The sequence below is a fragment of the Rhineura floridana genome, chromosome 4 (genome assembly GCF_030035675.1).
Source record: "Rhineura floridana isolate rRhiFlo1 chromosome 4, rRhiFlo1.hap2, whole genome shotgun sequence".
NCBI classification, from domain to species: Eukaryota; Metazoa; Chordata; class Lepidosauria; order Squamata; family Rhineuridae; genus Rhineura; species Rhineura floridana.
In genome coordinates, this window is record NC_084483.1 from 87,163,624 (window position 1) to 87,190,576 (window position 26,953).

At 43.0% G+C, this 26,953-nt stretch overlaps 1 protein-coding gene across 1 annotated transcript in view; it reads right to left on the bottom strand.

Annotated features, from left to right (window-relative positions):
- REV3L (REV3 like, DNA directed polymerase zeta catalytic subunit) overlaps positions 1-26,953 on the bottom strand; it is a 166,219-nt gene continuing 139,266 nt past the window's right edge. The window contains exons 27-32 of the mRNA XM_061623630.1: positions 14,233-14,347; positions 8,629-8,766; positions 8,224-8,414; positions 6,543-6,789; positions 5,599-5,808; positions 1-1,040 (exon numbers count right to left, since the gene is read on the bottom strand). Coding sequence (XP_061479614.1) covers positions 900-1,040; positions 5,599-5,808; positions 6,543-6,789; positions 8,224-8,414; positions 8,629-8,766; positions 14,233-14,347 — 1,042 coding nt within the window. The 3' untranslated portion in view covers positions 1-899. The remainder of the gene's footprint in view (positions 1,041-5,598; positions 5,809-6,542; positions 6,790-8,223; positions 8,415-8,628; positions 8,767-14,232; positions 14,348-26,953) is intronic.

A 26,953-nucleotide genomic window follows, 5' to 3' on the forward strand; every position in this document is an offset into this window, starting at 1 on the left:
TATTCAATTTTAATATGGTTTCCATTAATTTTTAAAACAAAATGTTTTTCAATTAAAAATGCACTGTGACCACATAATTCATTTTAATGTCATAGTTTTACAAATATTCTAAATGCACATTTTCTCAAGATGATGGCAAATAAGATTTAACTGTACAGTACATCATGAAATATTAAGCATACTTAGAAGCAATAGAAATGTCTATACAAAAGCAAAAATGGAATAAAATTTGTTATTTAAAGTATTGCAACAGTCCCACAGGTTTGTAACAAAAATGTCTTTGCACAGTTCTTCACAATGCCCCAATTAATAGCTAAAGCAAGACAGTGATTTTTAGAAAATGTTTCAAAAATGCTACGCATACTACTGTTTGCAGTCTCGTCAAAACAACAAATCTACTTGGAATCAAGCCAAACGTAAGAGAAATACCCCAACCAACTTTAAAAGTGTCTGTATAAAATTCATTGCACATTATTTTTACTCAGTTGTTTGAAAAGTAAAAAAGTGTATTTACAAAATATTCTGCAGCCAAAATTATAAAGTGGATGAGATATCTTTAAGTAACATCCTGATACTGACAGTTCAATAAAACACAATGACATTTTCCCAAAGCTCACTGGGAAATAAGTTTTTATTTTGAAATGGATTCACAAGATGTTAACACACAGCTATTTCAACATCTGTATTAAAAAGGCAGAAGAATGAAGAAAATTGACATCCTAAAAAGTGAGTTGTTAATAGATTTTTAATTTACTTAGGACAAACATTTGTTATTTTTCAGAGTAAGTCAACAGTGAATGAAAATGCTGGACAAGATGAAACTGAAGGACCATGCACGATAATTTTAGAGTGGTAAACATTGAAAAAAATAGCACCTGGAATCCTGTGATATAGGCAATCTAAAACTGATCAAGCAGCTGGCGAATGTATGGTGCCTTGGATAATTCTCTGCTGACTCTTGAGACCTTAAAAAGTACCGGACAGTTCAATGAAACACAAGGTATCTGTCGATCCATGCAACCCGTACAATTCTTGCACATCTAGAGGTACATAAGATAGATTAGTGCAAAATACATTTCACTAGAAAAATTATAGTATGGTCTTGATAAGACTTACTTGGGAGTAAAACACAACATAATGGAACTTGTTTCTTAACCTGCACAGGATTGGACTGCAAATCACACATTTTAATTTTGTTTTTTTTAACAAGAGACACAAAATGTTGAAAAAACACTGTCATTTCCAAAGTCTTGCAGGGCTCCTTGCAAGATACCAATCTTCAATTATCAGCATCATTCTTGAGTAATTTAAATAGTTTCACTTCACATCAAGGTGGCTCACCTAGTTACATGTCTATTACACTTTGGTAGCTTTATTTATTGACTAACCTGGGGTCCCCACTCAGTGCATACACCTCCGCATGCCTATCGTTGTGGGGAGTTGGAGAAAGGAAGCAAAGGGATCATCCTCTTCCTTGTTCAGGTATACTAAATTGATTTGCTGTAGCCCAGCCCCCGCCAATCAGTTTCTGGGGGTGGGTTCTAGGGGCTGACCTGACGGAATCTTTCCACTCTGGTTCACTCCAGTAAGCTTTAAATAGGGGGGCTGGCCTAGGCTTCCAACCTGTTGCTGGATTTGTACAGACTGCACCCCCTGAAGAGGAGTTCGTTACTGGAAAGAAGAAAGCAGAGTGGAGGACACTAGAGCTACTGACTGCTAACACTGCTGCTAAGACCATTACTGCTCAGTGATAAAGTTCCTCCAAACAGGTGGAGGTGACACTTTTAAGGTGGATGGTTGAGGAAGTTGAGTTCACAGTTGTTGAAGACAGCTTGGGCGTGGGTGGCATGCAAGAACTGCCAAGAGAGTCCCATCTCACACAGTGAGGCTTTACAGCCTTCTCCCTATAATCTTATATTATTTGAAAAGCTGGTGTCAAGCATTAGTGGACCCTTCAAAATGGTGTGGGGGGCTGCAATGGGAGGGGACATCAGAAATTCTAGACTCCTAAGTGGGTGGAAGTGCCTCCTGCTTTTGTTTGACCAAAGGGCCAAAAAGCACATGTTGCCTCAATTCAGTGTCCTGGGCAAATGAGGGAAAAAAGTCTCTTATGCTAAAGTGCCATGCAAGGCACAATGATCTAGATATGTATCCACTATGTATCTTTTACAGTGATATGGGTACACATTTCAAAATTGTGTCAAATATGGAAACTATTTTAAAGTGAAGTTTGTTCGTGTTCTAATGCAGAAAATACAACTAATTTCTCATAGTACAGTTATTTTCAGAGTATTTTCTCGCTCTGAAGCTTAGATACAGGTCCAAGTAACACTTGTTTTACTCTCTTCCCCATTCTGCCAGTGCTTCTGGCATCACCAATTTTGTGGCACTGAGAAATAAGCATTCAAGTTAGCCTTTTAATACATATTAATACATATACTGTCTTTTTGTCTAAGAAAACATTTGAGAATATTTTAATGTTCCAGCTGCTTCATTGTTTCTGAATTTTAAAGAAAACTATTCTACCATTTTTGTATTATATACTTGTCAAGATAAATATTTATAAACTGCAGGAGATGCACTGCAGATAAGATCGACTTCAGATATGTATGTGGGATTATCAAAATATTAAGATATATTGCACAGATATAATCAAATATATTGTAAATATTTTTGAGAGCACAGTTCAATTAAATCCTGATACAGCTCAGTAATACCAGTGAACTAAGGGCAATGAAACGGGTTGGACGATGGCTAGAGTGCAAGTGGCAAAAGACATGCTGTGAGGTTGATCAGTAACGAGTAAAACATCATATGCTGTATGGCAGTGAGGGCAGCAAAGAAGGCCCATTTCTGTGCCACCATCACATCCTCTAACTGGCCAGTGGTCCATATTGTCAGGGGTCTCTTGACATCAACTCCAGGAAATGGAGTTTTAGACCCTTTGGAGGCCCACTGTAAATTATTTGCGAGGCACTTTGAGGGTAAAATTGCTCATCTTCGTAGCAATCTTGATGCCCCATCCACATCTACTGTAGTCCCCAATAAGGTGTCCAATGCAACATCTGCTGCAACTTCTTGGGATTGGTTTCAGTTGATGTGTCCTGATGGTATGGACAAGGTGCTTGCGACGATTTGGCCAGCAACGTATCGACTTGACCCTTGCCCTTCTTAGCTTATTAAAACTTGCAGAGGGGATATGACTGAGTGGATCCAGGGTGTGGCCAACAAGTTGTTGTGGGAGGGAGTGGTCCCAGCCACCCTGAAAAAGGTGGTTATCCGACTACTCCTGAAAAAGCCCAACCTACACCCATTAGTTTGTGACAACTACTGCCTGGTCACAAATACCCCATTTTTAGGAAAAATGATCGAGAGGGTTTGGCGTAGCAATTACAAGTATTCTTGGATGAAACAGATTATCCTGACCCATTCCAATCTGGGTTCAGGCCTGGTTATAGGACTGAATTGACCTTGATTGGCCTGATGGATGACCTTTATTGGGAGGATGGGGAGTGCGACCCTGTTATTCTTACTTGATCTGTTGGTGGCTTTTGATACCATTGACCATGGTATCCTTCTGGGCCAACTTGGTAAGATGGGTATTGGAGGCACTGTTTTACAGTGGTTCTGATCCTATCTCCAGGGTTGTTTTCAGAGAATAGCATTGGTGATTGTCTTTTGGCCTCCTGACAGTTGTGCTGTGAGGTGCCGCAGAGTCTCCAATGCTGTTTAACATCTATATGAAACCCTTGGGAGTGGTCATCAGGAGATGTGGGCCAAGGTGTCAGTGGTATGCTGATGATACCCTGTTCTATTTCTCTGTAACATCTGAATCAGGAGAGGCTGTGCAAGCCCTGGATCAGTGCCTGGACTTGATGTGGGCTGGATGAGGACCAATAAACTGAGTCTGAATCTTAGTGAGACAGAGGCACTGTGGGTTGGTGGTTCCCACGTTTGGATAATTGGTCAGTTGACTGCTTTGGATGGGGTTATAAAAGGTAAAGGTGTCCCCGCACTTATAGTGCGAGTTGTTTCCGACTCTTAGGGTGACGTCTTGCGACGTTTACTAGGCAGACCGTATATATGGGGTGGGATTGCCAGTTCCTTCCCCGGCCTTTCTTTACCCCCCAGCATATGCCGGGTACTCATTTTACTGACCACGGATGGATGGAAGGCTGAGTGGACCTTGACCCCTTTTACCGGAGATTCGACTTCCTCCTTCCGTTTGAATCGAACTCCAGCCGTGAGCAGAGTTTCAGCTGTGTTACCACCGCTTACCACTCTGCGCCACCCTCTGAAAGAGCAGGGTCATAGTCTGGGGGTGCGCCTGGATCCATCTTTGTTGCTAGAGGGCAAGATGACTTCAGTGGCTAAAAGTGCCTTTTACCAGCTTCGGATGGTAAGACAGCTGCATCCGTTGCTGGACTGGGATAGCCTGACCATTGTTGGCCAGGCACTGGTAACCTCCAGGCTGGATTACTTTAATGCGCTCTATGTGGAGCTGCCCTTCAGGATGGTTCAGAAGCTGCAGCTGGTGCAGAACGTAGTGGCGTGACTGCTCACTGGGGCAGGGTATCGCCAGCATGTCACCCTGCTGCTGAAAGAGTTGCACTGGCTGCCCATTTGCTACCGGGCCAAGTTCAAGGTTCTGGTTTTGGTGTACAAAGCCCTATACAGCTTGGGATGAGGATTCCTGAAAGACCGTCTTGCCCCTTATATACCCAGTCAATCATTGCACTCTGCAGGTGAGGGCCTCCTATAGATACCATCTATCAGGTTGTCCGCTCTGCACAACATAGGAAGCTGATCTTTAGTGAAGTGGCACCTACCCATTGGAATTCTCTCCTCTTAAATATTAGACAGGCACCATTTCTCTTATCTTTTCGGTGACTACTGAAGACCTTCCTCTTTCAACAAGCCTTTTAAGTAGAGACCTTATCCCAGTCTGCATTATGTTGGAATTGCTTTTAAAGATGTTTTTAAAAATATTTTGTTTTAATATATTTTAAAACTGTTTTTATGATGTTTTAGAGTGCTTTTAATGTTTTGTTTGCCGCCTTGGGCTCCTACTGGGAGGAAGGACGGAATATAAATTTAACAAGTAAGTAAGTAAGTAAGTAAGTAAGTAAGTAAATAAATAAATAAATATGATGAGATATCAAAACCTTGGGGAATATGTTTTAAATGGCAAAATAATTAGCTATTTTTAAGTGGAAACTTGATGAAGTTCCTTAGATAACAGAGTGGCTTAGTAAACCTTTGCATATAACCAAATTCAATAAAACTGACTTGCATACAGAGAAGATAGAATCCATCATGCGATGATTTTTATGTTGAATAGTTCAACGTATTTTAGTATTAAAAGGCCATTCTTTTAATTAATTAGCCACATAGTCTGATGGCATCTTCTCATGCCTTTCAAATACCTTTTGTGAATGTTCACTAGGTATTTTGTTTGTAAGGGAATGTGCTTAAGACTTACTATTAAACAACAAAAGATACTTTGTTTTAACCTCAGAAGAGCTGGGCCCCTTTAAAGCTTACTGTTTTCTTTAGGTCCAGTTTATTAAAAGCTAAAGAGAAGATTATTCTCCCTACCTTTATTAGGTGTTCATATTTATGCTCCAGCTCACGAATTTCTTGGTTAAGTATCACTACTACATGCTGTGGTTGGCTCCGACATTTACTACAGATCCCATGCTGAGTCAATTCATCACACACAGGACAATGTAGAGTTGTGAAATACTGGGAAATTGTCCCTTTTCGGCTTTCCTGTTCAGTGCGGGCTGTGGTGGCAGCTTTCTGGATCTGCAGGGAGAAAAATATTTGATACATATGAGCAGTAACTTTGCTGTTGCAAAAGTAATGTTATTAATTTTACAATTTCCCAAAGCAATATTTGCTGGGTCCTGGCATCATATGTTTCCCCAAGATATATTTTTATTAAAGCTTTTATTAAAGCAATTAAAGCTCAACTACTATTGTTTTGATTTTGATAGCTTCTCTGAATATAATAACAAGCCTGCCCATCTGCAAGGTTGCACATGTCAGGATGGATGAAAGCCAACCCTGTTCATGGCAACCCTGTTTCTCCAGTCAAAAAGAGTATGCAGTGCTCTGCTATACCAGTTTCCTCTCTCAAAATTTTAGATGGAGGCATATCCTAGATGGTTAGAGAATGCTCTTTCCATCCAAGGGAAAGAGCAGCCCAGGGCAGTAGCATCTGAAGGTGTCAGTGACAGGTAAAAGACAGCGTGCCTGTAATGCTGTATCTGCTTTCCTCAACTTTGAAGAGCCTGGAAAAGCTCAACAGGAGTTGCACTGGTACTGGAAAGAGGGAGAAAGCATATGTAGCAAATGTGGGTAGGAGGGGAACATGCAAGACAAGTAAACACCCATTCCATAGAAATGTGCAAGGCAGATCTCTGCACTCATCTAGAATCATCTTTGATTTTTATATCTTTTACAATTTTATAAAAATATTCATTTCTATACCTTTATGGCTGCCGCCATGTCCTACATTTACTATGTCACCTACTTACCCTTGGTAATTCATGATACCAGCTGAAAACATCTATGCCAATAAGTGATAAGATCCTAGCCAGTGGAGGAAGAATTTGTTTTGTGATGTAGTAAGTGGCATTCAGCCGCAGGTTGGGGCCCTGTAGAACCTCAATGGGCCGCCTAACCAACTGTATGAGAGGTAATCCTGGCATGCCATATACAATGACATAGGGTACTCTTTCACCAACTCGTGGCTCAGATCGCCGATCGTATGCAAGCATCCTCCTGTTTGGAGAAATAAAACCATCTTAAAATACATGTTCCACATATGAAGGAGAAAGTAAATACTTCGAGGACACATCTATATACTTGTTTTATCTTCCATTAATATTCTCCATATATTATTGCAATCCCTTCCCATCAGCCTTGCCAGTTTGCACAACATTAAATACACAAAAAGGAGAAAACAAAACATTGTGTAACCAGAGCGAATTCAAATAGTGCGTATTTCCTAGTCTGAGGAAGTGCTGAACTTCCACATCAGTTTTCACAGAATTATATGCTTTGAATAATTCCAGAAAAGGGAGACCATCCTTATACTAATCATGGCACCTTTTTGTAGCCAATATAGTGCTGCAGATATTGTTGGACTACAATTCCCATCAGCTCAGCCAGTGAAACCAATGGTGAGGAATGATGGGAGTTGTAGTCCAACAACAACAACAACAAAAAATTTGGAGGGCACTATGTTGACTATCCCTGGGCTAGAGTTTTGGACTTGGACCAAATAGATCTCCTACCTGTCAGAGTTATTAGCAAATGAGTGAAGTCAGAGCTGTGACTGATAAGTGAGTTGTTTGGCAGCCTAGGCTTTGGTTTAGGATGGGCATTGGGGAAAAACAAGGTTCTTGTGTCTTTAAGAGATGCATGGCAGGCAGAAATTCAACAGGTCCAGCCTATTCTAGTATGGAAAGTCATGGAAAAAGTATCACCATGACTAATCTCTAATTTTGTGTTATGGTACGCCCCCCATGGCAGCCATTTTGTGGTTATGCCACACTCCCATGGCAGCCATTTTGTGGCTGGTGCCCCCAGCATTCTCTGAAATTTTGAAATGTGCCCCCAGACCAAAAAGGTTGGTGACCCCTGCCCTATTGCTTCATTGTTTCTTTGAAAAAAAAAACCCTAGCCTTCCTACCTGGCTCCAATACCACAGATGCTTGTGTGAGAGGAGCCATCTGATCAGAGACTCACCTTCAACTCCCACTCTCTCCTTCTCATTGGCCACTCTCCCCTGAAGTTGTTTGGAAGGTCGAAGGATTGTCTGCGTGTTTCTTGCCTAGCACCCCCTCCCAGCTGCTGCCCACTATTGCCTGTTGTTTTGGGACTTTTAACCCCTCCCCCCGGCTCAAAGCAGGAGCTGTGAGAACCCAGGCTGTGAGGACAGCACCACTGTTCCAGACATTGCCCTCCAGAGGAAGAGTGCAGAACAAGCAGTGGATACATTTAGGGGCTGGCTAATGGAAAATATGCCCGTCCACAGAAGAGGCTCCCCCTTATCTAAAATTTATACTTTTAATGAAATAAAATCCTGCTGACATTTTTTCAAGGAATCTTCATATTTATAATGGACGTTTAACTCATCTTTGAACTCTCACAATGAGAATGATTTAATATCAAATAAAATAATCTTACAACACCATTACATATCCATATTACCTTGTGATTTCTAGAGCTGGTACACAGGCTCCAGGTCGGTATGCAGAACTTCCTCTGTACTCCTTTGCAAAAATGAAGTCTTGCATGCTGGCCTTCCCTTCTAATAATTTCATACACTGATTTTGCACATACTGCTTGATATGACTTATATCACGTGTTTCAAACAGTAACTTGATGGAACGCTCCAGTATCTGAAAAAGAAAGCATCTGTTTAAATAATCTTTGTTGCTCAAAACTATTCAAAAGTTACTTTATAGTTACTTGAAACACTGAAGATATTTTTAACTTTGCCACTCTGAATCCCTCAACTTTCACCTTTGGAGTTGTTTCTAAGTGTTTGGAACTGATACTATATGCAAACAATAGTAACTGTTGGAACAAAATAAAATGCCTTTGTCACTTTACCTTGGAAACAGCAGGGCAGGAATCTCTTCTAACAGTTTCTATGCCTTTTGCATCAAATACCGGGTCCTTCTGGTCCAGTGATTCATACATGTAACCAACATACCTCTTCTTGGTTTGTAGAATACATGGCAAATAGACCTGCAAGGTTAAAAAAAAATTTTTTTTTTAAAGTCTGATATTGGAAGTTGGCAGGAAAACTATAGGACTAAATACTTTTCTTGTCTTCAGATTTCATAATTAGACCAAGTTATAACCCAAAGAAAGACACAGAAAAAGTGGCGGTTTGTAAACAGGCATCTATATCCAGCTGATGCCAGGCCGATCTTCCTTTGCAGTTTGACACCACCCATTCCACAAGGCTGTTATCTCTCCTGCATTATGGGCTCTTCAGGTGGGTTCTCAGAAACCCCAGAGCTGGGCCCTAATGTCACTGCCCTCTGGTGCTCTCAGAAATTCCTCCCTGAGAGGGGCAGATAAGCAATTTTTGTCACAAGCTTGCTTCCCTGCAGCAAAATAGAATAGTTCTTTGATGGAGATCACTGCACCTAGTCGATCCTCTCCACATGCCAGTGAGATTGGTGGCAGCAAATCCACAAAGAGCAACAATGAAAATGCCTCAGCAAGAGTAGGTTAACGTCTGTGTGAGAGTACATGTATTGTGGGAGGAGAGTGCGAGTCCCTAGCTGTGTTTTCTGTTCATGTGTGCATGTTTTTACACTATACTATCAACTTGTGCTACCTTTTGCATCTTTCTCTGATGTCCTCCATGCTCTTTGACCTGTGTGTGCCCTCTCATTGTTTCATCAACAACGTGCATTTTTATCGGCTCATAATTACTCTTATACAGATCACTCATTTTATTTGTCATCTTGATCCCTAAGTATCTGACTAGTTTATTACTCCCAATTATAATTACATTTCTCCTTTATCTGTTCCTTTAACCTACTTGTCATGTTAAAACTTATGATTTCTGTCTCTTTCTGTACACATTTTGATTCTAACGTATCTATTTCTTATAAAGATTTTTTGATAAAGGGTTTGTGATAATTAAGACTAAATCATCTGTGTAAGGTTTATTTTTTTCTATATGCTTACCTGTTCTTATCCGCTTATATTACCATTCTCTCATATTACATTCTCTCTTATTTTTATAACTAATGGTTCTAAGGCTGCCTATTACCTACCAGGCTAAGTTCAAGGTGCTGGTACTAGTGTACAAAGCTCTATATAGCTTGGATACTAGGACACCTAAAAGAGCACCTAATTGCTTATACAGTGCCTTGCAAAAGTAATCAGACCCCTGACCAATGCTCTCATGTTACTGAATTACAAATGGTACATTGTCATTTCTTTCTGTATGATATTTTATTTTGAAATACTGAAACTCAAGATCAATTATTGTAAGGTGACATTGGTTTTATGTTGGAAATGTTTGTAAGAAACATAAAAAACTGAAATATGTTGCTTGGATAAGTATTCAACCACTGTGCTGTGGAAACTCCCAGTTTACACAGATGAAAGAAACTGCACTATTGAGGACACAATTACCTTACCAATGGCCTCCACCTATGAACCATTAAAGCTGCTGTCACATTGTCAGGATAAAAAAACCCCTGTTGAAGGATCATTGGTCAGGCTATGGGTCTGAAGGAAAATGAAGCCCAAAGCACATTCCACAGAAGTGAGAGATAATGTTAATACAAATGCATAGATTAGGAAAAGGGTACAAAATAATATCCAAGTGTTTGGATATCCCAGTGAGAATAGCTGGATCAATAATCAGGAAGTGGAAGCTGCATCACACCACCCAGGCACTGCCAAGAAAAGGCCGTCCCTCAAAACTCTGTGCTCGAACAAGAAGGAGACTTGTGAGAGGCCAACAATCACTTTGAAGCAGCTACAGAGTTCAGTGGCTGGAAGTGGAGTAATGATGCATCAGTCAACCATATCAAGAGCTCTGCGTAACACTGGCCTGTATGGGAAGGTGCCAAGAAAGAAGCCGTTACTCAAAAAGTACCATCTGAAAGCACGTCTGGAGTTTGCCAGAAAGCATGAGAGTGCCCCAGCTGTGATGTGGGAAAAGGTTTTGTGGTCAGATGAGATCAAGATAGAGCTTTTTGGCCAAAACTCAAAGCTCTATGTGTGGCTCAAACCTAACACTGCCCATGCCTCAAGACACACCATCCCTACAGTGAAGTATGGTGGTGGCAGCATCATGCTGTGGGGATGCTTCTCATCAGCAGGGACTGGGCATCTTGTTAAAATCAAAGAAAGATGGAGCAAAATACAGGGAAATACTGCAAGAGAACCTGCTTCAGTCCACTAAAAAACTGAAGCTTATGAGGAAATTAACTTTTCAGCAGGACAGTGATCCCAAGCACAAGGCCAAAGCAACATTGGAGTGGCTTAAGAACAAAAAGCGGAATGTCCTACAGTGGCCCAGTCAAAGTCCTGATCTCAATCTCATTGAGAATCTGTGGCGCTCTTTGAAAATTGTGGTCCACAAGCGACATCCAACCAACCTGAAAGACCTGGAGCGAATCTGCCAAGAAGAATGGGCCCAAATCCTTCCAACACTGCGTGCAAAGTTGGCACTTGCTGACCCCAAAAGACTGAAAGTTGTTATTGCAGAGAAAGGTGGCTATACCAAATATTACTGTGTGGGGGTTGAATACTTATGCAAGCAACATGTTTCAGTTTTTTGTTTCTTACGAACGTTTCCCAACATAAAACCAATGTCACTTTACAATAATTCATTTTGAGTTTCACTGTTTCAAAATGAAAGATTATACAGAACGAAATTACAGTGTATCATCTGTAATTCAGTAATATGAGCATTGGTCAGGGGTCCGATTACTTCTGCAAGGCACGGTACCCTCTGTGAGAAGGGAGTTCCACATTTTAGGGGCTGCCACACCATTTAACAATGCTATTGGTCTGTATTTGGCCCATTCCTTTAAGAAACACAATAAATGAACAGGTGTCCCAAAGGTCTTATAATAATCTGGTCAGGTTGTCTGGTTCTGGAGCCTGATCTTTCACTGATTATAATGTGTCTTACATCTCTTTCATTTCAACTAGCACAGTCTGGTCCTCATCTATTAATTTTGGGATCATTCTTTTGGACAAAATAGTGCTTATCCTATCTTTACCAGGTTCATCTGATTTATTTATTTATATCCTGCCCTTCCTCCCAGTTGGAGCCCATCTTAAAACAGAACATCTTTAAAAATATATTTCTTTTTTTTTTTCAATAATTTTTATTCAAATTTTCATAAAACATAGAAAACAAAATCATAAAACATTCAAAGACAAAAAACAAAACAAAACAAAAATGATTAAACAAAAAAAAAAATGTTGACTTCCCATTTGTCACATATCAAATCAGTTATAGGTCTACAATATATAACAATCCTGTCTCTTAAATCATATTATAAAATCACTTTCCTCCAGTAGTTATCTTAATTAATCATCAAATCTCATAAACATTACTTTATTCTTTCCACAAAAAGTCAAAGAGAGGTTTCAATACTTTAAGAAATATATCTATCAATTTTTCTCCAAATAAACATGTCAATTAATCCATCTCGTTAATAATTATAATAATCTTATTGTCATAACCATAGTCCAAATAAACATTTCGATTAATCCATCTCATCAGAATCTGTTAGGTCCAATAATTTCAATAGCCATTATTCCATTATCCCTATTAGTTCCATCTTCCATCTTCAATAGTCCTGTTAAGTCCAGTAATTTCAGTGTCCAATCTTCCATTACCAGTATTCCATAATAATCTTGCTGTCGTAGCCATAGTCATATAATAAGAGTCTGATGGGAATTTCCTCTATCCCAAATATTTTCTTGCCATCCATTCTGAATAAGTTGCTGAAATACTGTTGTAAAGTCATATCTGTGTTCTTCTTTTTTACAAAATGCACTGGCTCATCTCTTAAGAGTTTTTCCATTGTCACATGGCTGCAGTTAATTCCATAGATTTTCTCTATATCAAGCTCCATCACATCATTCCAGTCCAGAAGATTATCCAAGCCATTGATAACTTTATCTCTAATATCTTCATTAATTTCTTCAGAGATAACGTTAAATTCCAAACAGTAGATTTTATTTCTAAAATCCATAAACTCCAGATCTTTTTCCAATTCCACATTTGTTCCAATCTCCAGGGCTTGTATCTTCCCTTTATTTTTTCTTTTCTCATCTCTGATCTCATTCTCCTCTCTCACAGGATCCCCTATTTCTTTAAGCTCCTGCGTCATTTTGCTCAGTTCAATTTTCAGCTCCTTACTACCCTGTCGCAGGGTTTGTTTCGTTATCTCAATCTCATCCATTATTTTCTGAAACATAATTACTTCCAGATTCTCAGCCACTTTCTTGATTGCCATTTTTAAAACCACGAAAACAAAGCAAAACAAAAATAAAGAACCACTTATTTCAGCAACAATTGGGTTAATATTCCAGGCTTGATGACATCACAGTATAAACAGAGCAACCTGCCTTATCTCTCTATGTTCAAGAATGCAAAACAAATTTAGTTCCCAGCATCAAAACAGTTAGTGGCGTCGTGAAGAAGCGGATTCGTCAAAATAAAATAGACCAAAAAGAGAATAGTCCCAGACAATATAATATTCCTCGGAATAGAAATCAGGAATAGAAATCCCTCTTCTATTTATTATCTTTAGAATGCACTTCCAGGACAGCTTTTTGCGACAGAAACAGAGATAAGCTGTTAATTTCGTGAATAACAGAGAAGAGCTATATCTCACCCAGAAGTTGTCCAAAGCCGATCAATCTGACAAATCTCCTTTTGCTGCAACAATTTAAACCAAGTAAAAAAAATAATAGAAAGAAGGGTGCTTGCCTGTTAGTCCGTTCTCTCTTTAAAGAAAAGATAAACGTATCGCTTAAGCAGATAGAGCTTGTTAGGAAGTCCGTCCGGCATTGTTGGCTGGACCTTATCTCATAAATTAATGAAATCCAGTCCTCCCAACAAAAACAGGCTTTTGAGGTTGATCTCTACGTTTCTCCCTGCCCGGGAGAAATTTCATCAGTCAAAAAAAAAATGTTCTGACTGATTTATATCTGAATAAGCTTCTTTTGAGGCGGGAGCCCGTCCCAAAAGCAGGCACAAGCGAAGTCACCCTTCCCGGAAGTCCTTTAAAAATATATTTCTTAACAAAAGCTTTAAAACCATCTTAAAGCAGTTCCAACACAGATGCAGACTGGGATAAGGTCTCTACTTAAAAGGCTTTTTGAAAGAAGGTCTTCAGTAGGTGCTTTATAAATGGTTGTGCTGTCTCTTCTGGGGACTTAGCCAAGTTTAATCCATTGTCATAGGTAGCCTTTGTATTTTATGGTTTTGTTTCTTTAATTGGTAAAGTAGTAGCTCCCCAGGTCTGTTTCCCCATTCAAACTCTTCTTTAATACATTTGAAGACATATTTCTAAACTTGCTCATTCTGTCACCTTCTGAAAAGATGTCTTGTTAAATCTTGCAGTCAAGGAACAATTTTGATATATCCCAGGGAAGATGTGACTTATACTAATTAGCTTAATATTTCTTAATGCAGAAATGAAAATTTTCTCTTACCTTTTCAAACTTCAGTTTTATTGGTTTGGGGTTGGCAGCTGTTACAGCTTCAGCAATTTCTTGGCCAATCTTAAAAGACTGTTCCTTGGTAGCTCCTTTCAGTAGTACAAACATGCTGAAATAAGAGACTGAACATCAGAAACTATTAAATTTTTTCCCTACAAGTATTAAGAAGTATGGTGACATTCTTTTTCTTGGTATGAAAATAGAACCCAAACAGGTAAGCAACAGATATTTTGAGATATAACTTTCACATGCCTCAAGTTTGTAATGGAGTAGATGCGAGTTGGCAAAATTAAACTTAATCCAAATAAAACAGAAATGTTGTTAGTCAGTAGAACTGTTGACCCAGCAATTGGTATACAGTTTGTTTTCAATTGGTTGTACTCCCTTTGAAAAATTAGGTTCACAGTTGGGGAATAGTCTTGGATATTCTGGTGGCTCGGATAGCTAGGAGTGCTTTTGCCCAGTTTATGGTGGTATACTAATTGTGTTCATTTCTGGAGAAGCATGATCTGGCTACAATCAGACGTATGTTGTTACATGAAGATTGGAATACTGGTAGTTTATTGACATTATCCACAATTAGTGATTACCCCACCATCTTATCCTCAGTAGATAATAAGCCAATTTTCTCCAATATAGAGCAGGTCTCTGGTGGGAAGGAGTGTCCAGCTACCTTCTCTACTATGACACCACTATCCAATCTGCCTTCCCATCGGATTGATAGGGGAAATTTGGATCATAATGAGGATGACTCCTTACCAAAGATGTCTACTTATAGGGGTTTTCTTTCAAATTCTAAACAAGTACATCTATCTAATGTATGCTGTTTGGACTCTAGTTTGGAAAAAATTGAATCTTTGCGGGATGACTCTTCTGTGTTTATTAATAACTCTCTTTCATTAGACTTAATATCTCCATGCTCTGGATCAATGATCCGATCGGTATTCCCTTGACCTAAAACAACTTTTCTGAATAACGGAAGACGATCAATCATAAGGGTGAATGGGGATTTAATGGAAGGGATTCAGGGGGTGGCCATTGATGTTCTGAAGGGTCGAGGGAGATACGGTCCTGGGAGTCATCTACTCAATCGAACTAAAGGGGAATTTAACAGAACGCTGTTAACCCCTAAGTTGCTCTCCCATTCAGATAACCTGGATAGCCTTGCTGACACTTCCCCCGGGTTAAAAATCCTGCTTGTGAACGCCAGGTCAGTGAACGGTAAAGCTAGCGCTATTCAGGAATTGATCCTGGATGAGCGCGCTGACCTGGCGTGTATTACGGAGACCTGGTTGGATGAAGCTGGGGGGGTGAATCTCTCTCAGCTCTGTCCTCCTGGGTTCTCTGTACACCAGCAGGCCAGACCTGGGGGTCGGGGAGGTGGAGTCGCAGTGGTTTTTCGAGATACTATACACGTGGCCAGGTATCCTCTCCCACATTTCTCAGGGTTCGAATGTGTTTTTTTGAAAATGGGTACCCGGGACAGAATAGGGATTCTGTTGGTGTACCGTCCACCCCACTGCCCAACCGTCTCCCTTCCTGAGCTTACCAAAGTAATTTCGGGGTTGGTTTTGGAATCCCCATGGCTTATGGTACTGGGTGATTTCAATATCCACGCCGATGTTGTACTTTCTGGAGTGGCTCAGGATTTCATGGCCTCCATGACAACCATGGGTCTGTCCCAAGTAATATCAGGCCCTACCCATATTGCCGGTCACATTTTGGACCTTGTTTTCTGTGTTGGAGGGAATATTTGTGATCTTGCTGTGGAGGAACTTTCATTAGTTCCGTTGTCATGGACAGATCACTACCTGGTCAGGTTTAAACTTACTGGGACTCAGAACCTCCGCAGGGGTGGAGGACCAATTAGAATGGTCCGCCCCAGGAGACTGATGGATCCAGATGGTTTCCTGACGGCTCTTGGGGACTTTCCTGTCACCTTGGCAGGTGATTCTGTCGAAGCTCTGGTCGACCTCTGGAATGAGGAAATGACCAGGGCAGTGGACACAATCGCTCCTAAGCGTCTCCTTTCGCGGACTGGACCTAAATCTGCTCCTTGGTTTACCGAGGAGTTGGGTATGATGAAACGCGAAAGAAGGAGACTAGAACGCCGTTGGTGGAGAACTCAGAGCGAATCTGATCGAACACGGGCTAGAGTCTATTTAAAGACCTATTCCATGGCAGTCCGGGCTCAGAAGAAAGTTTTCTTCTCTGCCTGTATCGCGTCTGCTAAGTCTCGTCCGGCAGAACTGTTCCGAGTGGTCAGGAGCCTTTTAAGCTCCAACCCTTGTGACCACGATGATGACCACTCAGCAGCCCATTGTCATGAATTTGCACGACATTTCGCAGAGAAAGTTGCTCAGATTCGTTTTGACTTAGACACCAAAATTAATACAGTCTCTGGGGATGTAACTATGGCTCCTGCTTGTTTGATTAGAATGGATTCCTTTCAGCCTGTCCAACCCGATGATGTGGACAAAATCCTTGGAGGGGTGCGTCCTACCACCTGCATATTGGATCCTTGCCCTTCTTGGCTTATAAAAAATGCCAGGGGGGGGCTGGTTGAATGGGCCACGGAGGTGATTAATGCCTCCTTGTTTCAGGGCAGAATTCCACCCTGTTTAAAGGAGGCAGTAATAAGACCTTTACTGAAAAAACCCTCCCTGGACCCTGCACTATTAGTTAACTATCGCCCAGTCTCCAATATTCCTTTTTTGGGCAAGATAATAGAGCGGGTGGTGGCTACCCAAATCCAGAGGTTTTTGGATGAAACGGACTACTTAGATCCATTCCAATCTGGTTTCAGGCCCGGTCATGGGACTGAGACGGCTTTGGTCGCCTTGGTGGATGACCTACGCAGGGAACTGGACAGGGGGAGTGTGTCCCTGTTAGTTCTACTGGATCTCTCAGCTGCTTTCGATACCATCGACCATGGTATCTTGTTGGGCCGCCTTGCTGGGATGGGACTTGGAGGCATGGTGTTCCAGTGGCTCCGGTCCTTTCTAGAGGGGCAAACCCAGAAGGTGGTCATGGGGGATGCCTGTTCGACTCCTTGGCCATTGACCTATGGGGTCCCTCAGGGTTCAGTTTTGTCCCCCATGTTGTTTAATATTTATATGAAACCGCTGGGAGAGGTTATCCGGAGTTTTGGGGTTCGGTGCCACCAATATGCAGATGACACCCAACTCTACTTCTCTTTTCCACCTAATGAAACCAAGGAAGCCGTCCAGACTCTAAACCGATGCCTGGTATCAGTGGTGGACTGGATGAGGATGAACAGGCTGAAATTAAATCCTGACAAGACAGAGGTGCTCCTTGTCAGTCGGAGGGCGGATCAGGGAATAGGGACCCAACTTGTGCTGGACGGGGTTACACTCCCCCTGAAATCACAGGTCCGCAGCTTGGGAGTACTCCTGGACTCGGCTTTGAGCCTGGAGGCACAGGCCTCGGCTGTAGCAGGGAGTGATTTTGCTCAATTAAGACTGATACGCCAGCTGCGCCCGTTCCTTAATTTGTCAGACTTGACTATGGTGACACATGCACTAGTTACATCCCAATTAGACTACTGTAACGCGCTCTACGTGGGGCTGCCCTTGAAGACTGCTCGGAAACTTAAATTGGTACAAAGAGCTGCAGCCAGAATGTTAACTGGTGCTGGACTTAGAGAACGTACAACTCCTCTATTGTACCAGCTCCACTGGCTGCCAATTTGTTTCCAGGCACAATTCAAAGTGCTGGTTTTGACCTATAAAGCCCTATATGGCCTAGGTCCAGGCTATCTGTTAGATCGTATCTCCCCTTATGAACCTGCTTGACCTTTGAGATCATCTGGTGAGACTCTTCTTTCTATCCCATCTTCTTCGCAAGTTTTTCTTGCGCAGACACAGCATAGGGCCTTCTCAGTGGCTGCCCCTAGACTATCGAACTCTCTCCCCAATGAGGTTCGTACGGGTCCCTTGTTATCGTCTTTTCGTACCAGTTGAAGACTGTTTTATTTAGACAGGCTTTTAATTAATAACGTTTATCTGTTTTTAATCTATTTTGGATTTAATGTACTTCTAACTGTTTAATTGTATTCTTGTTTGATTTTAATTGTTTTGGTTTTTAGCCTAACTATGTTTTAATTGTAAGCCGCCCTGAGTCTTTGGAGAAAGGGAGGGGTATAAATATCTTAAATAATAATAATAATAATAATAATAATAATAATAGTCTGTTCCTTTCAAAGTGCAATGGAAGTTCAGGTCGTTACCTTCAAAGCCCTAAATGGCTTGGAAGCAGGATAACATCACTTCCGGCACAAATCTAACCATCCACAGAGGTCAGTAGAAGTGACCTTGTTGCATGTCCTACCACCATCTGATGACTTTGGGTGGGGAAGGAACAGTTTGTTCTTACCATAAATGGTGTTTCTTCATGGATGACAAGAGGTCTCCAAGTGATTATTGCAGCTCCCCCTACAACTCAGAGGCAGGAAACGCTTCAGCAGACATTTGTGCTCCTCCCCTCTTACTGATGCTCAGTTTCATTTCTTGGAAAGCTCTGGAATCCAGCCTCAGAACAAACTCAAAGATGAAAATGTAGAACATACAAACTTGAGAGTAACAAAGAGTGTTAGTAACATGGCCAACCATGAACCAGAGAGAAAAAGTCTCCAAGTGAGATGTACTAAAGCTGCAGACCTAGGGTGGGTCAGAAGCAGGCAGGACTTGTAAAATGCTGCGGTCAAATGAAGCCTCTGCCAAAGCATACAGGTCAATTTTATAGTGTCTGGTGAACATGTTAGGAGTGGACCAGGTTGCTGCTCTACAGATATCTACTAGTGGAGCATTTGTGGAAAAAGCTGCCGAAGTGGCAGCAGACGTGGTAGAGTGTGCTGTAATATGTAAAGGAGAAGGTAGGTGAAGGGCCTCATAAGCTAGTGAGATGCAAGCCTTAATCCAATGAGCCAACGTTGCGGAAGACACTTGCTTTCCCACCATGGCTGGATGGAAAGAAACAAATAGTGAGACAGATCACCTAAAAGGCTCGGTTCTATTAATATATACCTTGAGCAAACACCTGACGTTAAGGAGTGCCATGCAATCTCCCTGGGGTGAGGTGAGGACAGAAGGAAGGCAAGATTAACTCCTGCTGTCTATGAAAAGTCCTGTTTACCTTAGGAACAAAGGTTGGATTCGTGCATAGCACCACTCTGTCTTTATAAAAGGTACATAGGTGTTTTTGTACTGATGACGGCTGTAACTCTGATGCCCTCCATGCCGATGTAATGGCCACCAAAGAAAGCTGTTTTAAGCAACATAATCCTCAAAGAAACTGAACTCAGTGGTTCGAAGGGAGGCTTCTGTAGGGTAGATAGAACTGTATGCAAACTCCAGGTGGGAAAGCGATGAATAACTGGTGGACTGATAATTATAGCTCCCCAGAGGACACGTTTCAGCAACGGATGCACTGCGAGAGAATCAGATGCCTGCCCTTGCAAAACAGATGACAAGGCTGACACTTGTCTCTTCAAAGTGTTAAGATGTATGCCCTTCTGAAGACCATCTTGAAGGAATAACAGCACTTCAGACACCCCAGCCGATATTGGGTTGACCTGTTTTTTATTACACCATGAGCAAAAAACCGCCCATGTCACCTGGTAACTTTGAATGGTTGATGTGCATCTGGCCACTAAGATGGTTGTCACTACCTCTGAAGGAATTCCCAAGTTCAACAGTCACAGGCGCTCAATTTCCAAGCAGTCAGCTGAAGCCACTGGGATCTGGATGGAGCAGAGGACCCTGATGAAGCAGGTCTGGGTGCGATGAGAGATGTAATGGTGGCGAAGTGGTCAGTTAGATGATGTCTGAAAACCATGGATGTCGTGGCCAATAGGGAGCTATTAACACCACCTGGGCCCTCCCTAATCAAATCTTCTTGAGCACCCTGGACAAAAGTGGTGTTGGAGGAAAAGCATAATGCAGGCCCTTTGGCCAAGGAACTCTGAGCCAGAAAAAAACACCAAAGCCAGATTTTCATGTGACAAAGCATCCATCTCCAAGTGGTTCAACCAGAGGTGTCTGTGAGTGACAGTTGCCACTGCCATAGCCCTGCATGAGAATTGGGTGGAGTCTATGGTCGTGTTTGCCACAAATGACAGGGATCTGGAAACCTTCAGCAGAGTTTTCCTTACCCTAGCTGGGTCTTGATCAGCGTTATCTAACAGGTCTTCGACCCACAGTAGAGCCTCCCTAGGGAAAACAGAAGCTATCACAAAAGCCCAAATTGACAGGGCATTAGCATCATGAGAACATTTAAGTGCTGTATCTGACCTTCGCTCATTTGGATCTTTCAGTTGCGCATTTCCATCCAGGGCCAGAAGCGCATGGGAGAGCAGGGTGGAGATCACCCATCTATGCCGGAGCCCAGAGTTGCTCTGTTACGTCAGCATCTCGAACATAAAACTTATTTGCGATGTTAATATCCTTCCTGCACTGGAGTGGGGAATCCCACTCTGAGTTCATTATGGCCTTAAATGGAGGTGGTAATGGAATACATCTACTTGATGTTTTAGGGGCTGGTAACACTAAAGCACTTTTGGATTCTGGCTCCTGTTGCTGCTGCATGGGAGATAAATCCAGAGCAGCTATCACTTTAGCAAATAAAGGAGGAAAATACACATCCGTGAACAGCCTTGTTGACACTAGCTCATCAATGTCAGAAACATGGCTCCACTCTCCTCCTTCTAATACATAGTGTCCCTCAACCTCAGGCTGAGAATCACACTCTGCAGGCATGTCCTGCCTCGTGCCTATCACTGAATTGTGCCCCCTAGCAACGGCGAAGCGACTAGGGGAAGACAAATTTTCCTGCTGCTGCCCCCTTGAATGTCTCTTTAAGCGCAGGGGGTCCAAGTTTGTAGTGCCCGGGGGGGGGAAGTTTTGGTGCACCTGCAGCAAGATGGCGTCGGCACGAGAGCAGCTTCCCGCAGCCCCACTGCCTCCACTACACACTGTGGCTCTTCAAAGTCACCGTGGACTTGCGGAGCAGCGAGGAGCGCTTTCCGTCCTGCCAGGAATACCACTAGCAGTTTGGGCACCGGCCCTGCCCGGACTACCCGCTCTGCCACCACCTGCTACACTACTACAACTGCAATGGTGAGAGCAAGCGGCCCCAGCAGGTGTGCCCGCACACTGTCTCGGCCCCGTTTACACCGTCATCCGTGCCATGGCCTGTGGCTTCTTCAATCCCATGCTGCCCGCCGATGACAACTGGCTGACCAAGGTCTACATTTACCCGGTCTATTCGCTCCATCTGCAGATACCGCCGGGAAGTCGTTCGGCAAGCCCGAGAGGAACATACAGTGGCACCCACCACCCAGGAAGACCTGCAAGACTACAAGGCCTGGGAGCTACCGCTGCAGCGTCAGAAGGCCTGCGGGCCAGACCAGTTGGTCGGCCTGCTGGTTGCCGCTGCCCTGTTTACACTTTACCAGCGTCATCAGTGTCCTGGGCCAGGGCATGCAGACGGAGACCCCCAGCGTTAAGCTGCACTACTCCTGGCCTGAGCCACAGGCTATCACCGTTTCAGACAGAAGAAGCCAATGAGGTTTCACAAAAAGCTTAGAGAGGACCTGAAAACAGAAAAGGACACATACAGGAAGTGGAAAGAAGGCCAGGCCACAAAGGAAGAGTACAGGCACGTATCATGGAATTGCAGGGATGGTGTCAGGAAGGCTAAAGCTGAGAATGAGCTGAGGTTAGTGAGGGATGCTAAAAGCAACAAAAAAGCTTTCTTCAGGTACGTCCATAGTAAAAGACAGAGAAAAGAAACGGTGGCACAGCTACTCAATGAGGATGGCAAAATGATAACAGATGACAAAGAAAAGGCAGAAGCCCTCAATTCCTATTTTGGCTCAGTCTTCTCCCAAAAAAGGATCTGTGACCCTCCTGGGAAACATGAAGTAGAAGGGGCAGGATTGGAGCTTGAGATTGATAGACAAATGGTCAAGGAATACCTAACCACTTTGAACGAGTTCAAATCTCCAGGGCCCGATAAACTGCATCCTAGAGTATTGAAGGAACTGGCTGAAGAACTCTTAGAATCACTGTCTATTATCTTTGCAAAATCATGGAGGACTGGTGAAGTGCCAGATGACTGGAGGAGAGCTAATGTTGTCCCTATCTTCAAAAAAGGGAAAAAGGAGGAATTGGGGAACTACAGACCAGTCAGCCTAACATCAATCCCTGGAAAAATTCTGGAGATTATAAAGCAGTCAATCTGTAAGCACCTTGAAAACAATGCAGTGATCACTAGAAGCCAACATGGATTCATGAAGAACAAATCCTGCCAAACTAATCTTATCTCATTTTTTGACCGGGTAAGCTTCCTTGTAGACTGTGGGAATGCTGTGGACATAATATACCTCGACTTCAGCAAAGCTTCTGACAACCTGTCTCATGATATTCTGATTAGCAAGCTAGCTAAATGTGGGCTGGATGGAACGACTATCAGGTGGATCCACAGTTGGCTCCAGAATCAAAGACTGCAATGGTTCCTTCTCAAACTGGGCGGAAGTAACAAGTGGGGTACCACAGGGCTCGGTCCTGGGCCCAGTGCTCTTCAACATTTTTATTAACGACTTGGATGAGGAGGCATAGAGCATGCTTATCAAATTTGCAGATGATACAAAATTGGGGGGCATAGCTAATACCGTGGAAGACAGAAACAAAATTCAAAGGGACCTTCATAGGCTGGAGCATTGGGCTGAAAACAACAGAATGAAATTCAACAGGGATAAATGCAAAGTTCTACACTTAGAAAAAAGAAACCAAATGCACAGTTATAAGATGGGGGATACTTGGCTCAGCAATACAACATGTGAGAAGGATCTTGGAATTGTCGTTGATCACAAGATGAATATGAGCCAACAGTGCGATGTGGCTGCAAAAAAGGCAAATGCTATTTTAGGCTGCATTAACAGAAGTATAGTTTCCAAATCGTGTGAAGTATTAGTTCCCCTCTGTTCAGCACTGGTTAGGCCTCATCTTGAATACTGCATCCAGTTCTGGTCTCTGCACTTCAAGAAGGATGCAGACAAACTGGAACGGGTTCAAAGGAGGGCAACAAGGATGATCAGGGGACTGGAAACAAAGCCCTATGAGGAGAGACTGAAAGAACTGCTCAAGTTTAGCCTGGAGAAAAGAAGACTGAGGGGAGATATGACAGCACTCTTCAAGTACAGTAGGGCCCCACTTTACAGCGCTTCACTTTACAGCAATTTGCTAATACAGCGGTCTCAATTAGACGCAATTAGACTAAAGCCCCACTCATACGGCACTTGTTCTGCTTTTATGGCGGTTTTCAGGCATCGCGTACCATTCTATTCAATGGGTTCCGCTTTACAGCGGTTTTCGCTTTAAAGCGGGGGTCCGGAACATAACCCGCCATATGAGTGGGGCCCTACTGTACATGAAAGGTTGTCACATAGATGAGGGCTGGGATCTCTTCTCGATCGTCCCAGAGTGCAAGACACGGAATAATGGGCTCAAGTAGCAGGAAGCCAGATTTCGACTGGACATCAGGAAAAACTTCCTAACTGTTAGAGCCATACGACAATGGAATCAATTACCTAGAGAGGTAGTGGGCTCTCCGACACTGGAGGCATTCAAGAGGCAGCTGGACAGCCATCTGTCAGGAATGCTTTGATTTGGATTCCTGCATTGCGCAGGTGGTTGGACTTGATGGCCATATAGGCCCCTTCCAACTCTACTATTCTATGATTCTATTCTATGATTCTATGGTGTACCGCCCTTTGAAATAGCTGTAAGTTCAGGCGAGATGGAATGCCTTTCCTGGATATTTTTTCTTAATTAATGTTATTTGCTATTTAATTTAATTTTTTGTACAATGTATTGCTTTATTGATGTATTGCTTTATTGATGTATTTTTATATTTGTGTTTACTTTTTCTGTAAGCTGTCTTGAGGGCCATTTGGCCGAAAGGCGGGGTATAAATAAATATTAACATAACATAAACTGCCCTTGCCAATGTGTTAGCCAAATCCTCAGTCATTGCCTCTCTAAGGTGTTGGAGGAACATGGGGGAAAATAGATCAAACCACAGCACTTGGAGTGGCTGCTGCTGCTGGGGAACTTGGAGCTGCTGCTGCTGCTCCATCGGGACCACTGGTAAATGTTGCCCCTCTGAGATGGAGGGGGGGCAGCACTCTGCGATCCATCTGTTCCCGCTACCTAGTGCTGCTCCTCCATTTGATTCTGTTGGCTCTGCGGTAAAGCCCCTGTGCCTTCTTCATCTGAAGATAGCAACTTGAGGTGTGCAGTACTATTAGGGGACAGATAAGGCAGATCTGTATATTATTTGCTATGTCTCTGGCAGGGTGGCAACGCATGAGGAAGCGGGAGGTAAAGGTTGAGTAGAGAAGGGTGGTGCCAGTCTGCTGCCTGCTAACTCAACGGAGGCTGCTGCTCCTCTCTGTGGTGTTATTGCAGGTATCGGCGGTCTCCCTTATCCAAAATGGCGGGTGTCGTCATGCCGCTATCCAAAATGGCACTTGTTGCCGCCATCAGCCTCATAATGATATCAGCTATCTCTCCACTTGCTGCTGCCACCACCGCTTCCCTTAACCCTGGAGGCTCTGTGGATTCCCTACCTGGGAATGCTTCCAATGCAGGACAGCTCCTAAAGCAAGAACCTGAAGAAGTTCCCTCATCAGGGTCATTAGTAAGCACAGGTGGTTTTCTCTGTAACATGGCGGGAAGATTTGGGGACTGGCAACTGAACATGGCTGCGGCTGAGTGCTGCACAAATTATTTTTCCTTGCTTTTTCTTAGAAAGCTGATCTTTAATGCCGAGTTTCTCCTTGCGGTGAAGAATGAAAAGACGCAGCAGTTCAGGCAAGTGTTAATAGATAAATGGAGATCTGACAGACTGACAGTCGATAAGAAATAAGGCATATCTGACAGAAGTTAATTAACAAAGACAGATCTCACGGCATTAAGAAATAGAGACAGATCTGACAGGTGGGAAAGATCTACAAATAAATCTAACAGGCTGTTGGTTTTTTTGGATGGAAATGGAAAAGAAGGCGAAAGGAAGACAAACCTCCTCAGAGAAAGGTAAGACCCTCAACAGCTAAAGACTTGAAAAGGGGGAAGTTCTTTTTTTAATATATATATAGCACCCACAAATGCAAGGGGAGGACAGAAGAGAATAGTTACAATGAACAAAGTATAGGAAAAAAACATGAGAAAAAGGAATCAATCTCACTGAGGAGAACCAAATAGGATGTTCTCCGAGCTGACACGAAACTAATAGTGAGCCTCAGCAAGAGGGGAGGAGCACAAATGTCTGCTGAAGCGTTTCCTGTCTCTGAGCTGTAGGGGGAGCTACAATACCCAGTTGGAGACCTCTGTTATCCATGAGACAGTCTGTTCCTTTCAAAGTGCAATGGAAAGTTCTGGTGGTTATCTTTAAAGCCCTAAATGGCTTGGGAGCAGGATAGCATCACTTTATTTATTTTATTTATTTATTAAATTTATTAGTCGCCCATCTGGCTGGTTGTCCAGCCACTCTGGGCGACGTACAAGATAAAAAAAAATACATTAAAACGTTAAAATTTAAAACCATAACAATAGAAACCTAACCCACCCCAAAAGCCTGCCTGAAGAGCCAGGTCTTCAAGGCCCGGCGGAAGCTCATCATAGAAGGGGCATGGCGGAGATCATTTGGGAGAGAGTTCCACAGGGTGGGGGCCACTATTGAAAAAGCCCTCTCTCTAGTCCTCACCAGTCTAGCTGTTTTAACCGGTGGGATCGAGAGAAGGTCTTCTGAGGCTGATCGATGCTGGAGGCGCTCCTTCAGATAGAATGGGCTAAAACCGTGTAGGGTTTTAAAGGTCAAAACCAACACCTTGAATTGGGCCCGGTAAACAACCGGTAGCCAGTGCAACTCCTTCAGCACTGGAGTGATGTGATCTTGCTGGCGGCTGCCTTTAATCAGACGAGCCGCCGCATTCTGCACCAGTTGCAGCTTCCGGACCGTTTTCAAGGGTAACCCCACGTAGAGCGCATTACAGTAGTCTAGGCAAGAGGTGACCAGGGCATGTACTACCGGTGGGAGCAGATGGTTGGGAAGGTAGGGGCGCAGCCTCCGTATCAGATGGAGTTGTTACAGCGCCGCCCGGCTCACAGCCGAGACTTGAGCCTCCATGGACAGCTGGGAGTCAAGAATGACCCCCAGGCTGCGGACCTGGTCTTTCAGGGGCAATCGTACCCCATTGAGCACCAGGTCCACATCCCCTAGCCTTCCCTTGTCTCCCACAAACAGTACCTCGGTTTTGTCAGGGTTCAGCTTCAGCTTATTCCTTCCCATCCAGCCACTCACCGACTCCAGGCACTTGGACAGGGTTTCTACAGCCAACCTCGGTGAAGATTTAAATGAGAGATAGAGCTGCGTGTTATCCGCATACTGATGACATTGCAGCCCAAATCTCCTGATGATTGCCCCCAGCGGCTTTATATAGATGTTGAACAGCATCGGGGAGAGGATGGAACCCTGTGGCACCCCACAAGTGAGAGGCCAAGGATCCGAGACCTCATCCTCCAATGCCACTCTTTGGTACCTACCAGAGAGGAAGGAATGGAACCACTGCAATACAGTGCCCCCCATGCCTAACCTCTTCAGGCGGTCCAGGAGGATAACGTGGTCAACGGTA